Source organism: Acyrthosiphon pisum, chromosome X, assembly GCF_005508785.2.
Source record: "Acyrthosiphon pisum isolate AL4f chromosome X, pea_aphid_22Mar2018_4r6ur, whole genome shotgun sequence".
NCBI classification, from domain to species: domain Eukaryota; kingdom Metazoa; phylum Arthropoda; class Insecta; order Hemiptera; family Aphididae; genus Acyrthosiphon; species Acyrthosiphon pisum.
This window is the reverse complement of record NC_042493.1, coordinates 51,148,368-51,167,018: the sequence shown is the minus strand read 5'-3', so window position 1 is coordinate 51,167,018 and position 18,651 is coordinate 51,148,368. Positions and strand designations below refer to the sequence as shown.

The 18,651-nt window shown below is 30.0% G+C and overlaps 1 protein-coding gene across 2 annotated transcripts; it reads right to left on the bottom strand.

Moving 5' to 3' along the window:
* Positions 1–3,641: 3,641 nt before the first annotated feature.
* Positions 3,642–18,117, bottom strand: LOC100163122. 2 transcript variants are annotated; one of them, XM_008189587.3, is made up of 4 exons: positions 17,944–18,117; positions 14,428–14,544; positions 7,921–8,115; positions 3,642–4,317 (listed from the first exon to the last, which is right to left on the bottom strand). In XM_008189587.3, exons 1-4 carry the CDS (start codon positions 18,038–18,040, stop codon positions 4,124–4,126), a joined length of 603 nt encoding a protein of 200 aa, XP_008187809.1. In that variant the 5' UTR covers positions 18,041–18,117; the 3' UTR covers positions 3,642–4,123. The 2 variants fall into 2 exon arrangements, with proteins under 2 accessions (XP_008187809.1, XP_001950694.1); XM_001950659.5 differs by lacking the exon at positions 3,642–4,317 and adding an exon at positions 7,474–7,676 and having other exon boundaries at positions 17,944–18,101.
* Positions 18,118–18,651: the final 534 nt, after the last annotated feature.

Sequence of the window (18,651 nt, the reverse complement as noted above, 5' to 3'; positions counted from 1 at the left end):
ATTTGAATTCAATGATATAATTTCACTGTATAAGAAAAACGATTCTAAGTGGAGACGGTTTGATAGTCTAGGTATTAGACATATTATATACTTATCTATGGTATTAAACAAAAAATTGGCCTAGAATACACGTGATACCTATAATAGACAAAGTTATGAAGAATCTTGTATTACAAGTACAAAATATTTTATATATTATGCCATACTGGTGCACTTCTTGAATTTTAAAGTTATTAGCTATGGTTTAAAAAAAACATAACTTACAATTTTGTAACAGTACACTGTCGTCCACCATAAAACGGTCCTTTTCAGGACCAACCAATCACAGCTCAGAATGACAGAACAATCCGTTTGAATAACTTCACGCCTTTGTCACAAAGCCCCAAGTTATTGCAAACACTTAACAACAACATCTATGTATAGGGAAGACCGAGAAGCGTCGAACGACACCATACCCACATCCATAGCCCCAAAACTGTGCAGGCAACACCACTTCCCGTACCAAACGCAAACACAACAGCCACGGCGGCAATACGCGCGTTTACTAGTCGGTACGGGACACAGTATATATACCAGGCGTTTTCATCATCTTCCACACCAGTCTTCAACATATCTTCTACAAGTCAACAAGCACTATAGAAGACCCGAAGACCTGAAGACCCGAAGACTATCAACGCAGCAGCAACACCGACCTGAACGACACCGGCGAAGCTGATCCGACCTAACCAGTCCACGACGACGCACCCTGAACGCACCGATCTAACGTGATCGCTCGATACCGCCGAGACTCAACAATACCCGGCATACCTGGCTAATAAGCGCCACTTCACGGACCGACGACGCCAAGCCTACCGTGTGCATCCAGCGATCGACGGCAACGGATAGCCGCCACACCGGGACCTGATTGACCCACCGACGGCAGCGTATAATATAATTATACTCCGGCGATCCATTACTGTCAGTCCACCCGTTCAATCGAGTCCAGTCACGCCGTTGGACGAATACCAAGACACGCCGGGAACCGACTTCGCGACGTAACTTGGCCAATCGACTATTCAGCAAGCCGACAAGTAATACCACGTTCCCCCCTACAGCGAGCTTATTCGAGTTTCACGCGAGGTAAGTTCCGAACCCACACGACTTGCTCGAGTCCGTGCACGGACGGTCCTACTCTCCCCTTATTATTGTATTATTTCTACGAAACGTATAAGCAAGTCCCGACTATGTTTTGCTCGCGCCTCTTCAGGCCCGAACCCGCCCGCCGCGGCCGCTTCTTCAAGCCTGCCGCGCGGCCCGGGATAACTTGCCCCGATCATTATAAACATTATTTATTGGTTATATAATAAACGAATCATAACGATACACAACGCATTGTTATACACGATCACGGACGTCCCGGAAAGACGCTCCGCATCAATTTTTAGAAAGAAATTTATAATATATTATGTCTTATATCTAAACGTAATATGTTGTAGATAGGCAAAGTGAACGATATTTTCAAGAGCAGCTCTAATGCTAATATCCCAGACAGCATTTTGTAATGATAATATTATAATAGTATTATAAAAACGTTATACTAATATTATTCGTTATTATAATGTTATAATAATATTATTAAACAAAAAATTGCTGTCTGGGATATAGTATAGTTGAAAAAACATTAAAGGAATATTACATTTCTTTTAAAAAAAATAATTAAGGGGTACGTTCCTTGTAAAAAAGGGTTGTACAATTTTCCACTAAAAAAAAGAAAACTACTCTCCATTTTCCTCCACTCATGTTTTGTACTAAAATCGTATTTATTTTCCTCTAAATATTAAATCTTATAATATGTAATAGTAGGTATGCTTATTACATTATATACGATATTTTGCCAATGTTTTAGCCGTCAATGACAGCCTTAACAGTTGTTATCTGTATTAAGTACCGCAATAATAGTTAATAATCTTGTAACTTTGTTGAAGTATGATCATTTTTACTAATATACTATTGCACACGGGCAACGTACATACCATAATAATGATATGCGTTTATAATGTTTCTAATACTTTCTATCAAATTTATTAGATCAAAATTAAAATTTTAAATCTCCTATATTTTATTACAAATTAAGTTTCAAAATAGCTATTGAATAGTTATTAAAAAAAAAAGAACTTGAAAATATTGAATATAATAGAAATTATTTCATGTCTAGGTCAGATTATTATTTTTATTTTTATCCGGTTACCATTAACAACTAATATTTATTTTGTTTAAGCAGATTAGGTATACATATTAATTTCCTGGTATAATAACAAGAAAATATAATTACCGGTTACCTATTATTACAGTTTAAACATGACATTTTGACATTAAATTTTTTTGTTGGCTATTTTGTTGGAATATTAATTACATCAATTTGCCTTTCCACCGTCGATATAGTGTAAGTATATTATTATGTTTCAAATAGTGTAGAAAACAATATTTCGTTTCATGTTCTCTATTGAGCGCAATGCTAATTGCTATATTAGTCATTAACCTACGACATTATTTCCTTACAATATTCTATTATGGTTGATCAATATCGATATGTTGTGCATAAAAAAGAGCGATTACACATTAACTGCGGGACAACAATCTGATGTTATAGTGATAAAATATACTCTTGTAACACACTTGTTCACAAATAAAAACTCGAATGTATAATTTATATTATTTTGTATTAAGCGTGCAATACTTACACTATATACATGTATATACTGCAGTGGCCAGTGTACCTTTGTCCTCATGGTGGGTACTTACGTCATATTTTATTCATTGCACAGTTATTTCGGGTTCAATTATGACGAACAATGGACAAAACAGGTATCCAGCAGTGTCATTTAATTAAATATGGAGTAGGTTATTGTTTGCAAACCAACTATACACCGGTGATCAATTGAAGAATAATAAAATAATTTATTGTTTACAGTGTTTACACAGTTAATAACAAATTAAATAACATCAGTAATTTGTTTGCTAAACATCCAAATTCAATAAGCTGCATATAGGCTTACCACTAACGCCAAATGTTATTATATTTCAATTATTGTCCAGAGCGATTTTTCGAGTTGCGACCGCATCTACACAATCGCGTTTGTGGTTTTATTCGGCTATCGGTTGAAACACGAAATTATTATGTTTTTATAGTCTCCAGAAAATCGTTAATTGGATATGACGCGTGGCGATGGTGTCGGCGCGATTGCCGAGGCCAGTGGATTTAACTGCACAGCTATTACTGTGGTCTATCTTACACGTCCTAGATAAATTGAAAACGCGTTAAGAGCCAAATGGGTTTTGTTTTGGGTTTGGCATTAGTGAAAGCATCTTAACGAGACAATAATAACATTAACTTGGGATTTTTCCAGGGACCTCATGTTCTCCCTTATGTCCGGAAAACAATAATTCGTCATCGAATTTGTTGTATTAATTAAACTTATAGCTATACTATCTATAAACGTCTTGTATATTACGGATTTTATGTACGTAGACGACCGAGACGAGGGTGACATGTTCGGATTAAGTATTCAAGTCACTGATGTGTCGTACACAATAATAAAAATAATAACAATTAATAATAACAATAATAATTTATTTTGATAATAGAAATAATGTTAATAGTAATAATAATAATACAAATAATAAATAATAACAAAAATGATCCTTAATACGATTATACAAAAATAATTAATTTTTAAGCGTAATCCCTATTTGTTCGAGTGTTCGGAAGGATTTGGCGATTCACAATATTTACAAATGAGTAATGACTAGATAGGTACGATTAAACAATAACACAGAACAATGTTTTTTCCCGCAATGCAAAATAATATTATTATAGTAGTAGAAAAAGTTTTATAAACGTTTCGGAAAAACATCTACGAACGCATTGAAAAAAAAAGCATCTTAGAAATATTTATCCGTAGACGCTTGTCGTGTTATAAATTTGCCGTTTCAAGTCTTTTGCGATGGATTTAAAACATTTGCAAAAAAAATTATAAAAATGCTCTGTGGGATTGACATTGTGGTTTGCATTTCGATCGGCGATAGATTTGACTGGGTGGCAAACTCAGTCGGGCTGGTAATTAACAACGGACGCCGACGCCGCCTACCCGATGGACACCCGGACCCTGATTGGCCGTATTATTTCCTTGGGTGGCCGGCAGACGTTCCTTCCGGTTTCCGGGCAGCAAAGGTCCGGAAGGCAGTCCACGGTGGTCCGGCACTTCCGGGGGAACAGGTCGTAACGCTTGGGCGGCGGCGGGCTGCACTGCAGGTACGGTGGCCTGCTGGACCGGAGGCCTGCGAACACGATCATCGTAATAATATTGTCACCTGTCGATTCAGCGACCCGCGACCTATATTTCGTACCACGTGGTCATGACATTTTAATGAAAAAAAATGCGGAAAAAAAACAATAATATTCGTTGGTATTTTATTGGGTACGATCGGTAGGTACCCAATGTCGTGGCGACTTTTTAAGTGTGCTCTCCTTTTTTTTTTTTTACGAAATTATTGAAATTATAACAGCAGCAGCATATAGAGAGACTCTAGGGGAGCCGTTGCTCAGTAATAGAGGTGCAAGCCACATTAGATAATATCAGCGCCTAAAAAAAGTTCAACCAAAGTACGACTTTGTGCAGCTTGACGAGACAGACGACTCTGTTTCATACAATATATATATATATATTTTTAATCGTGAGTGAATTTAAAATATGAAAAATCTTACAGGAAAAACTAATTCAATTAAATGTTTTCCAACATTTATGTGTTTTTTTTTCTAATTTTTATCATGTGAACGTATATGTCGTTGACGGAACAGTAATATTTTATAATTATGATTATTTTACAAACGGGAGATGGATAAAAGTATTTATGAATTCGTTTCCATCAATTTAAGCTAATAATACCATATTATAGAAAATGGATAAATATTTTATATCCATTGAATATTTCATCTAAGGGCCAATTGCACCGTCTCTGATTAAAGTTAACCGGAGTTTAATCGGCCAAATTTGCCCGGTTAAATATCTGTTATCAGCTGATTAAGCTTAATCGAAGTTTAACCGTAGACGGTGCAAAATGGCCCTAAAAGCGATATATTCAAAATCTTTTATATTGACTAGATAAGTCATAATTTTATCAAAATCAAATGTTGTGGAAAAAGTTTTTTTTTATAATATTCAGAATATACAAGTTAATCGTCCCCTTTTGAGACGCATTTAGTAGCATGATTATTATATTATATCATATTTTTTAAATTAGCTGTAATAGATGACCAAAAGCTTATAATATTATGAATCAAACAGTTTCCGAAAATTCTTTTTCATAGTATTGAAAAAATTAATAAAATATATCTCATGAATTAAATAGAACTATATAATACGTGTAAATACCTATAGAGTACTTGTATTATTTCCACGACGTAATGTCTATTGTTGACTTTTTATAGATAAATGACAATGGTATGTAAATAATTTCCGTGAGGTTTTGACATAGGTACGAATTGTGAATAGTAAGCCTAGAGTTAATTACTTTGTTTATAATGAGTAATGACTAATGTTGTTATTTTAGGTGCTTAAAAAAATTACGACCTCACGATTTTGATTAGGTACTGTGTCCGATTTACGTCCCTCTGCGAACGATGATTTTTAAGTCTCGACACGGCGGTGGTTGATTTCACGGCTAAAAGTCGTTAAAACTGTTTTTATTTTTATGATTGCATTTTTAGAACCGTATTTAGACCGTATATTTTAAATTATTATGTCCAATTTAAGTCACATGTGACAAGACTCGGTAGTATACACAGGTTAGCATCTTAGGGTTTATTTGAGAGTATTGCTAAAAGTAATTTATTAGAAAAGAAATAGATATTGCCATATCGATCACTATAATTCTTTATTTGGTGGCTTGAATGTTTTTCATTCATTGTATATTATTATTATAATAATTATTACAACTATTATTATATTATTTTATTCTAGAAGTTGGTGACTTTTGTTTAACAATAGACAATGATTCTTTAGTATCCAATAAGATTGCAGTGAAAGTCTGATGATGGATCAGTGATATTATTTACTTAATACTGAATCAATAATTTTTTTTTTCAAATGAGAGGAAACTTATATCTTTTAACTTAATATAAATATTCTTATGGAATTATTCCAATAAGAAAGTTCACTGATATTGAAACAAACAAAACTATTTTGAAAGGTTCTAAAATGTGCGTGTATAGAAACTTTGTAGTACAATGTACCTAATTAGTATTTTAAGAAAAGGTTTTTATTTTATTAACTTTTGGAAAAAAAAATGCTTTACTCAAAATGTGGATATGATACCATAGAAAGTAATAGAAAGTACAAAAAAAAAACTACCCAGCTAATGGCTAGTCATTTTTATTTTATTTTGATTCAACTAAACATAATACCTTTAAGAAAAAAATACTTATATTACAGTGTGTTGTGTAATAAATATTATCACTTTTTTGTTAGACGTATGATTATTAATAATATTTTACATTTATTTGATATTTTTTTTATCATGAAAACTAATAGATCTTACTATCTCAGTTTATAATTTTTATGTAATATTGTTTCTGGTTACTGGGAGAAGTATTATAGGTACAAAAAAATAATAAGTGTTTTAGAAATATTATCGCATCTGTTCAAAGTTTTATATTTCCTGGGTTAAATTGTAATAAATTATAATTTATAATAATGTCTTTGATGTTTCTTTAATATCATATACCTAGGTATACTCAGATGCAGTGCTTTTCGAAAATATGGATTCATAATAAACTTTATGTCAAAGTTTGAAAATGGAAATGGAGCTTTATTTAATTTAAATTGGATTTAATAGTGGGTAAATGCCGTTACTCAGTTATCGTTTGTATAGAAATGTAATTAGTATCAAAGTTCTAACGGTCTAATGCAGCACTTCATTTATAACAGGTATTACACAGCATGAGAGAATATTACAATACCGACTAATTTATTGTAAGTACTTATTACTTAGTTTTTATTCATTTTATTTTCATTGATATAGTTGAGAAATTTTAAGTACAAGATTTAGAAAATGTAATATTTTTAATTATTTTTTTTTAAATTAAAATGTCGTTTAATTACTTGCATGTATAATATTGTGTAAATATTTCATTAGTAATTTGTTTTTTCTTTAAGGCATTCAGTCAAGGTTTGGTTGGGAAGTTATTTATAATTATTAAATTGTTATGAACATTTGTGTACCTACTATATCCATCTCGCCCTTCAATTAGGTTTACATTTTTTTGAATTCCCAACTAAGTGAGCAATATACTTTTTGAAATTATAAAAATGAATAAATCACATATTTAAAAATGTAATTATTTAAGTTACAGCATTGATAATATATCAAGACATTTAATATCTTTCGTCGTTGTTAAGGTATATTTTATAAAAATGTATGTAAAAATACAATTTATTTTTGCAATAAATTTAATTTATTTTATAACAACAAGTCAAAATGAATAATGTATTTTGAAATTTAAGAAGTATAATATAACACTTGATATTTTTGTATCTGATTGGTGTAATGTCAAAGTGCAGTAAGATAAACAGTGCTTTTCTCGTGTCCCTTTTACTGCGGTTGAACTCCTGGCAGTATTAGTCGAGTAGGTACTAAAACTAATCAAAAATACATATTAAAAAATATGTCGATATTTATATATATAAATATATATATCATTTATTATTTCGTTTTAATGTAAATATATGGCTATTTTGGAGAAATCGTAAGTGTCAGTTTAAGATTGTTCTGAATTTATTATTTAACATACAATCAAACGTTTATCAAGTATAATTACACCAACGTTTTATCAGTTTTTAAAATATATTGTTTAAACATAATAGTATGTATGAAAGTACTTACTTTTTGTAATGGTTTTCATTAAATCATTTCGCCAACTTGGCAAAGGAATCCGACAATATTTCTGACCGTTGAGTCCACCATATCCACAACATATCCTTGGCCAGCAGTCTCTATCAGTGTCACATTTTTGTCGAGGAAAAATTGGGGGCAGTTCGAATCCGGGACACGATTTATTGGTCAGTTGAAAAATATTTGCTGAAATGAACCCACACGTGAAATAATGTAACATTGTTCATAATAATAATAATAATAATAATAATAAAAACAGTTTATACTTTTGATTAATTATTAGTTGTCATTATTAAAGATATTAAATCCATAAAAATAATAACGTTGTCGTTTAACAGACTGTACATTTTGTGAGGAAAGTGAGAGCTATTTGAATTTGTTTCATTTAATTTTAAATTAACATTCATTTCCTATTACGTTGAAGTGCCGTCACAGATGGTTCTTCCTCCACCCCTATGAGCTTTTTTTAAATGTAAATAAATGAATGTAATCACTTATAATTATTGCACCACAAACGTACCTACACACTGACATTGTAGAATTTTGGAAATAGTCATTTCAGAGTCTATAATTAAAAACGAATTTGATAACTTGTTTTAGATATGTGTAGTTGAGTGTTAGCAAAAGTTCATTCAATAACAGAATCTATATACATAAAAATGGAAACAAAAATGTATGACAATTCATCAATCGAAAACGGCTGGTCTGATTTGGCTCAAATTTTTTTTTCGTAACTGCCAGGATAAGGCTTTTACGAAATAAAATTTTAGGAAAATCTACCGGAAAGGTAGGAAATCTCAAATCTGTATGTCAAAAATACAACAGTGGCGCAACAGTTCATTAATATTATTTTGGTTGCTATTGGTTAATCGGGCATGTTTGTTGATTTCATATAATATAAAAATAAATCGCAGAATGTGTTGCTAAGCGCAATAATTCTACTGTACGTGTGTTGTGACTGAACTCCTCCTAAATGGTTAGACCGATTTGAATGAATTTTTTTGTATTCGCTTGCGTTTATTCATCTGATTTTAGTACGGTTGGGTTAAGATTTTGTATTAATTGATTATATCAATCCACCATTGGTAGAACACGACAAACTTGGTATAACTTTGATACTTTAGAGTTAAATCATACACTAACGTACATACAGCACGGGGTCCACGATCTACCGCAGGTAGATTGCCTACCTGGATAATGTACTGCTGCGAATCAGAATTTTTATTCCGGGCAACGGAAAAGTTAAGATTAATTTTGAAACCATACACCGAATATTAAATAACGAATTGAACAAAGTTTGAGTCACATATAGTTGGTACACTTAATGGGCAACGAAGTGCACGGGTTCAGCTAGTAATAATAAGAAAAAATAATATTGCAAAAATGTTGAATGTCAAATTATATTATTGGAATTATTTTTTGAATATGCTTTATAATTTCAAACGATGGAAGCACCGACGGTAATTCTATGGAAACATTTCAACTTTTTATACCATATTTGAAATTTGCTTAAAAATATTTGTACAGTATTATGTTGTTATAAGCTAATACATCTTATCAATGATGTAATATAAAAAGGATAATTGAAAAAAAATAATATCCTACCACTGATCCGGATTTTTTTTTACTAGAGGGTGAATAATATGTTACAATGTTGTTATTATTATTATTTTTTTATTTGTTATCTGAGTATTACTGCAAGGCCAAATTGTAAGACGCCTAGGGTAGAGAACGATACCAACGTGTTGAATATATTAAAATTTTTAACCACTAACTAAGTATAATATGGACATCAGAATACGTTAGCGGTTCTAATTATTTAAAAAAACAAACATATTTTATTAGACTGAGTATATTACTTAAGAGGAAGCCACACCTGCATGTGTTGTAGGTATCCGTCTTACAAATGTACAACAGAGCAAAAACGGTTTTCCACGGGACAATTTTACTCCTTCCATATTTATAGTAGGATTACCGAAATTCCACAACGCATAGGGAAAAACATTATCTGTGTCTTAGTGTTTTTATTATTTGGATAATATAAATAAATTTTTTTTAGTTATCAGTTTGAGAACAATAGGTTTTTTTTTTGTTTTTTTCATTTAATCATTGAAAATTATTGGTTACTGCTATCAAAAAAAAAACACTACTACACAGATAAAGTTCTTATCTATACGTTGTAGAGTTTTGGTAACTCTACTACAAATATAGAGGGATTAAAATTGTCCCGCGAAAAAACAGTTTTTGGTATGTTGTACATATTTTAAAAGATGTAGACAACACGTCATGCGGGTGTGACGTCCGCATAATAGAAATATTTTGAATTGTGAATGCATGAAAAGTATAGTATTCACTATTCATCATCTCAATATATTGATTATTGGTTTATATTTGATATTGTTATGTGAGCACAATGATTCTATTAATTATAATGATTGGAATATCTATTAATGCATTAATGTACGATTGTGATTTATAACTTTAGTACATATTGATCTCAAAGTTATTTATTTAAAATTCGAACAAATTAATCATTTCTGCTTTGCATTTTTAATATATTATTATTATGTACTTTATCCTTAGATATCTGAAATAACTTCAGTTTCAATAACTCTTTTAGTATTAATGATTGTTGGTTGATTAACTGTACCAATAAACGTTACACTGAGAAGTAAGAACATGATTTAAAGAGTATTTTTAGTATTAACTTGATAATAGTTTTTATGAAATATTTTGAAAAACAATATACCTATATCAATAATATCAGAACAGATTTTTGCTAACTAAATCATATTTTGTTTTCACAAAATATTATTTAAATAAATTATGTATTAAAAATAATATACTGGAAATATACAATAACAGACAGTCAGCACTTTCTTGTAAGCTTTCTTATTTTACGAGTAGATTGAAAGTAGCATTTACTATAATATTCAGAAAAGTAGTCAATAAGATTGTTTATAGTATATTTTTTCAGATATTAATATTGAAGGTAGTAAAATTTAACTAAGAGTTCCATACAGTTAATATATTAATATTGAAAACCAATTTGACTTTTGTAACAATGTTGACAGCAACATTTGTAAGCTTTTAGTAGTTTCTGATAAAACAAAAAAATTCTACAAGACCTAAAGAAACTTATTTAGTTATGAAAAAATGATAACTTCGTTGTGAAAAAAATATACGAATTCGCTATAAAGTAACAATAACTTTATTTTAATTACCTATATATTTTCATAACATTGTTCATGTCGAAATGTGATAGGATTTAGTGATACTTTTACTTATATGGTTTTAAATTATTTAAAAATAATCCAAAATACATTTGATCATGACTAATCAGATATGATATATTTGATTGAAAATTGTATTTTTGTCGGTTGTTTAATATAGAAACGTCAAACGTAAGCATAAATATTAACCTTAAAAATGTATGATTTAAAAGTATAAAATATGCGATCAATCATGATCAGTGGCATACGTGGCATATGGTTTAACGGTATTTGTTTTTTGTAGTTGTTGTTAGATTGATCTATCCTATCATCCGGCCTGTTATGAAAAAGGGAAACAAAAAGAATTTTTATTGTCAATACTCATACAATGTACCTACATATGTCAAATTAATAACATATATATAAGTAATTACTAAGTTTCATTTTATAGTAACAATTTAAATGATCAACGATTTATACTCAGTTGAAAAACGTTGCTATATTATTAAGTGTGCCACATTTATTACCGGTGCAGTCTGACATAATATTATTTAAGCCAATCATTTTTAATTAACAAATGTTTGTACATCGGGAACAAAAAAAAATATTTATTACAACGAAATAATTAATTGTACCTAGGAAATGTGATATGTACAAAGTTAATATTATTATAACGTTCGATAAAAATATTAAATAAAATATAATAAACTACCTTACGATTTACGTATTTACGATTTGCATATTTTGGTATGACGTAATCAATAATTAATTCTTGTAATACTATATGATTGGCTGTGCTTAAAGAAAGTCAACTGTAGTTAAGTTGAGTTTCTGGTTGTATATTGTGTAGGCTAGAGCAATTTCCGGACTCAGTGGTGATAATCTGATACGTTGATCGATAATACGAAATTTAGCTGGCAATGAATATTAATACCACTAATAATGACTTTGTTGTTTCGTTGAACAATTAACACTTTTTATTTTTGTTAAAATATTAAAATAATAATTAAATGTGTGGATAATAATATAATCCTTTATGTCTTAATATAAGTTTAAATTAACAGAAAGGTTTTTTATGAAATTTTTTGAGGTTTCTCAATAATGAATCCCTGGAAAAAAAAAACTCGGTAAAGTAGAAACATACTATCATTGTACAAATAATAGTTTCTTGTTTTATTTATTTCATATCAATCCAAAACTATAAAACTACTGGTACCTATATAGCAAAGCTAGGAAAGAATGTAAATAGATTTTTTATTAATTTATGACAAGGGTATGATAAAAAATAAGTTATTCGGATGTATTATTATTTATAATTTAATTTTGAGCAAATAATTAAATTATGAAGCCAGGCGAATTTGGTAAAATATTTGATTATTATTCAACAAAATGTAACTAGTTAAAAATTAATTATAATGTATCGTTTGTTAACTCAATACGTTGAACAAAACGTGTGTTTACAAATTATATTCAGTATGTATAAAGAGAAACGAACAAATTAAAATTTACGGATTCCTTACTTAAATTATGCATATTACTTAAATTAAATTCAAACGAAATATAAACAAATGTTACATACACTTTAGGCATACGAATGAGAAAACCTATTCAACAAAGAAAATCAAAATCCCATTATATTTTATGCTTTTAGTTGAAATTATTTCTTAAATAATATGTAAGTGCACGTCATTACCTATATAGATGTGTTACCATTTTAAAAGTTTTTTTTAAATGGTTTAAAGTTTTGTATTTTGGAAAAAAAAAGTTAGTACAGTTTATGCAGACAAATAATTACCATTTGTTTGAACCACTATATTATTACAAGTACTATCAGTAATATTTAACACAAACATATTATTATTGAGTGTCTACTTACAGAGAACAAATGGTTTGTGATATTTAGACGATATATTTTTGAACTCCACGGCCCATATGAAAAATAGTTTATATAAAATCTTATAAGTCGAATTCCAAAACATTTCCTGTATGCACGCATAAAGGATATCGAAAGTAAAATAAAATGAATGGTACAAAAAAATATGCACCTAAAAGAAAAAGGTTTACAATAGTGAAGAAATGAGGGACCAGATTTCCGTTTTTTTCCTACACTGAAAACTACGTACCATTGAACACTAGAAGATGGATATATCGGTGGAAATTGTCGATAAAAAAAAAGTGAGTGGAGTAAGTGAAATACTTAAGATGGGGTTGACACGATGGATGGGGAGGGGGCAGGGGATCGTTTGGTCATGATAGATCAAAAGGTGACGGCAGCTGTCACAACAAAAAATTCGCTGAAAGTTCACGTGAATTCCGCGGACTTGTGAAATCTAACTATGCGTATATTATGTCGATAAAAATAAAACTTTTCAAAGCTCATAGAATATTTACGAGTCTATTGTGAACCAACCAACAATAGTGAGGCGAAGATGACTTTACCTTAAATTGTATATACAAAAAAAAAAACAAGTTATAACATATATTATTATAACGTTGCAGATTTATTGCTTTCAACCAACGGATTAGGACACGTAAAAATATTCATTTGATATAATAATATCGACAGTAGCTCAATGCTAGTAGATTTTTATTAAGATACAATCATAATATTATGAGAAATGTGGACAGTAATATTTCAGTTAGCAAACTAATGAAAACCCCTAGAACACATTAAATTTAATAAAAAAAATTTTAATTTACAATGTAATTAATTAATGTTCCAACCGTTAATAGTATAACAATACAACTTTATGTTTAACGATGAGCCTTGGTAAAATAAATGTGGCGTGTTGTCACAATTCCATTGATTTCATATATTCAAAATATTTCAAAATAAATTAATTTTATTCTTCAAAGTTCTATCTACCGTAAAGGGCTTCTTAATTCTTTAATATAAAATGATAAAATGTGAATTGCACAAGGTTTTTTAAAAATAAAAATATCATATTTTAAGTAAAACTATTTGGATTGATTCTGCGTAATTTCTATTAAAAAAATTAGAAATCTGGACAAATTTACTCAGTTTGAGTATGTGGAACAGAATGTACGTCGTTGCAAATTCATTATTTTAATAGTTGTTTTGTACCTTTGTAAGTTGACTGGAGTCAATATAGGTGCATAGTTTCTTTAAAATGTTTTCAAACTAATGGGTTTTACCCGGAAAATGACATGGACTTTCAAATCTTCTTAAAAAACTACGAAAAAAATAAGAAAGTGGTTTTTGGCGGACGGTTTTTTAGGAATATTATTATTCGCTGAGGCGGCGGGCGCGGGGTAGCTTACGTACGTTTCTTGGTGGTTGTCCAACTCGACGACGGGACGACGTCTTGTCCGTCTGGTTCACATCTACCTCCGTCGCAACTGAGGTCCACATCTTTTAGGCTATTGATTGATACGCCGTCATCTGTAACACGCAAAACGCGAAATATAATAATGAAAAAAAAAACAGTGATAATGGGGAAATCCAAAATAGTAAGTCCTCTTTTTGAATTTTGAGCAAAATGTATCATTTTAAGACTGTATTTGGCCCTTTGCCCAAATTTCTGAGGGAAATTAAACATTTTATTGAGTTTTTTAATGTATGTTTTAAATAAAAAGTTTTACCAATAGATTCTTTGAGTCTTGGGGAGTGTTTATAGCTTATTATATCAACCCCTGTAGGTAGCTAAAGGGTAGCTCACATATGAGTTTTTTTTTCAGCTCTCGAAAAAAGAATATTTATTTTTGATAATTTATGTGGTTATATTACTATTATAATTAATAGATATACCTATGGTATAAACATTAAAAAAAAAAAATTTTATAAAAAAAACAAATCTTTAGCAACGCTGGGCGAGAAAGTTAGTAATAAATACTAACAATACAAATTCAATCGGGTAATAATTAACATATGTAGTTGCGTTATAAAAATATAAATTGCATAGACATTAGAGTAAGTGACTTAAATTAATAATTTGAATGATCATTTTTGGCAATGGTTAAAATTAAATGCCTTAAACTTTTCTTTATTTTATTTTCACGAAATCATCAATTCAATTTTTTTAATTAAGTTTTCTAAAAAAGTTGGTATATTGACAAACGTAGCGCGCTAATCTATATTTCCTCTTCAGAGAAAATGTATGAATCATAAATAATAATATGACGTATTAATAAGTAATCATTAATTGTAATTTTGATTACCTTTAATTAAAATGTTTGCGTTTTATTCATTTTCATGTTAATAAACATAATGTTAATCAAAATCGGTCGGAAAATAAAAATATCTGTACCCAGTCCAAAAACATATTTATGCTAATTTCAGACCCTGAGTTCAATCTTGTAACTTGGTTAAGTCTGTCTCCGTTCGTAGAATTACGCAATCTGTTTGTATGTGTTTTAAATAAAAAAATTATTTTCCACTATTCCAGTTTATTATCATACCAATACAATATTTCAACATTAGGAAAAATGATTTTACTTCTTTTATATTTTATACATTAAATTATCCGGACTGAAAATTTTTGAATTTACTGGTTTCATTTTTAAAAACTTTACAAAATGTTTAAAAGTATATTATAAGCCCGTTTAAAAAATGTTAAGAGTTAAGTTGCTTCATTTTCAAATTATTGATAATATACCAATTCATAGGTCATCGTTTATTTCAGTTTTCGATAATATTATTACGATCGACTCACCAAGGTGCTCAGCGATTTCAGTATTAGAAAAATTAAGTTATATAACACTAAACGTTTTAATAGATATTACGTGTAAATTCAAATAAAACACATTTTTGAATTCTTCACTATTATTATTTTTAATTAGTTAAAAAAAAATGCTTCCCACTCAGCCACCCTAAGTCCTACTCTACAACATAGTATGACAACAATTTCAAACTATTATGGGAATAGTATTGATCAATGGTTTTTTTCAGGGGTTGTTGTCGGCTGTGACAGTTTGTCGTCATGGATTTATTCTAGTGTGGACTTTAGAGAAACGGAAGTCTCAATCGAAAGACCGTATAATAGGACAAAATGTGTACGAAATTGTTTTTTTTTTCGGAAAATATGATTTAATTTCTGAAAATATATTTTTTTCCAATTATTTGCCATCAATTATAATTTTTACGTCGATATAATTTTTAAACTCGTAACTGGACATGTTTTCCAACTAAATACCACCTAACGTCGAACCTAAACTTGCAGTGTCTACAAACATGTAAAAAGAAGAAACATTTCATGAATAATTAAGATTATACCTATAATATTGATGACTATAGTAACGAAACAAAACGTTAAAGACAGCAGATAAGAAATGATAACAGAATAACACGACGTGGAATTTGTTAAAAAAAAAAAAAAAATAATAAAAAAAATAGACTAAATAACTGCACGAATAACTCAATGTGGAGTCATCATTAGACACCATAGTTAACTGCAGTTAATGAAATATAAAATGTGTATTTTTACACAATATTAAAACAAAAAAAGATTAATAATAGCAATAATATGATAGCTGATATTATATAGTTGAACGCCCAATAATTTGGCTAATATGTCAATATTAGGTAGGGCGTGGATATTAGAGTTCTAAAAAAGTTAAAAAAATCCTTAACGAAAAATGATTTACTTAACTATAATAATATTACGAAACTTTGTAAAATGTGTTAAAAAAATGCCCTAACCAATGAAAAAATTAAAATTAATTAATATAATATAAAATTTGGGTAGGTACATAGTACGTTATATTTTGTGTTTAATTATAGTTTTGGCAAATCAGATACTGTTTGGTATTTTATGACAAAAACTTCCATGGTTATCGATAAGCGTTAATTTGTATCTTTCAATTTGATCGTTGCACGTCAACTGAAGTCATAAGAGCGAAAATAATACGCAATAAAAATAGAAATAGAAATAAAATAAATTATATTTAATTTTTTTTTAAGGAATTTAAGCTTAGTTTTCATTGCATTTTATTTATTCTTAAGTTATAATAAATATACAAAAATGCCTCGAAACCATGAAAATATAATAAAAATGCAAGAAAATGCTCTAAAAATCAAAATAGTAGAAAATAAATACAAAATAAAAGTCAACATTTTAATTTTCTGATGAACGATACGAATTTCGTGCTTGGAAAGCAATGTCATAGAAAATTCAGAAAAAAATGTCATTTCCATATAAATCCACGTCATTTCTAGTTTTTTAATCTTTGTTTAAAAATTACATTTCCCACTGGCTTCGTCGCTTCGATATGAATATGATATAACTAAAACTAAAAATATATGCCATGTTTAAATACCAGATTAGTAATTATTTTTAAGAATTTCTGTTTCACTTTGTTAATTTATGTTTTGAAATTTTAAATGTAGGTAAAATAACTAAGAATATTTGTTAACCAAGGTAACCCCAGACCTCCACTCCTGTCAGTGAGGCCCAGTAAAGGTCCTTTGATATAAAATAAAATAAAATATAATCATGGAAATAAAACCAAATAATATTGACGTATAAAATATTTCATGTGAAAATACTCTGCTTTGATTCTCCGCGGTGTTTTGCGTAAAAAAAATTTTAATCCTCTTAAATGAGCGTAGGTACTGCTCGATAACAAACGATAGGACGTACCGAAATATTAAAGCCTCGCGCACTACGCGTCACCCGTCGTGATAATTTAATTTTTTTTTTTTATCAATCGGAGGAGGTGCGCAACGATGCGAGAATTTGACTTTCCCCGCGACCGATTTCCATCGATTTTCCACCGCGGAGGAGACGATGAGAGCAAAATTGTCATAAAAACGTCGAATAAAAAAAAATAATGTGTACCGTACCGTTTTTTGGTCGAATTTCAGGTCCGTTTTTCGCACCGACCGCGGCCCGGACGGCCGGCAGCAAGAGCAGCATGGATAAGACGAACCGGTGGCGCATAGTGTCTGAGTATTCGGATGTCACTGCCGGTAATCACACGCGCACACGCACGACTCGTCGGCCCTCGGCGGTTACCTTTCCCTCCACCCGGTCAAGAACGTACGCTACAACAACAACAATAATATTATAATATTGTTATTATGTTATCGTGTATCGTCGTCGATAAACGAGACGTTAGCTGGTATAGTATCAGCTACTATACAGGGTGATCGTTGTTGTTGTTTTTTTTATTAGTTACCTACGCGGTAAATATTTACGTGTTTTTGAAAAAGTGTAGTGTTTGTACCTAGAGAATTTCAAGTTTTTGTTACAACATGTCTTAAATTTTTTTTTACCACTTTTGAAAATTGTTTATAAATGAGACAACATACATTTTTTAATCCATTTTCCGAAGCATAGTAATATATTATTATATTGTTCTGAAAGTTTTGATGCGTACAAGTCGAATATCGATTCAGCTGGTGTAAGCGTTTAAGTATCAGATGGGGTGAAGTGAAGTAGCAAAATGTTAATGATGCATTCTACTCCATTCATCATCTAAAAATGTAAACACTGTAGTGGTCCGAAATTCGATTTTTATAACTGTTTATCTTTAGAAAAATAGTTTGTTT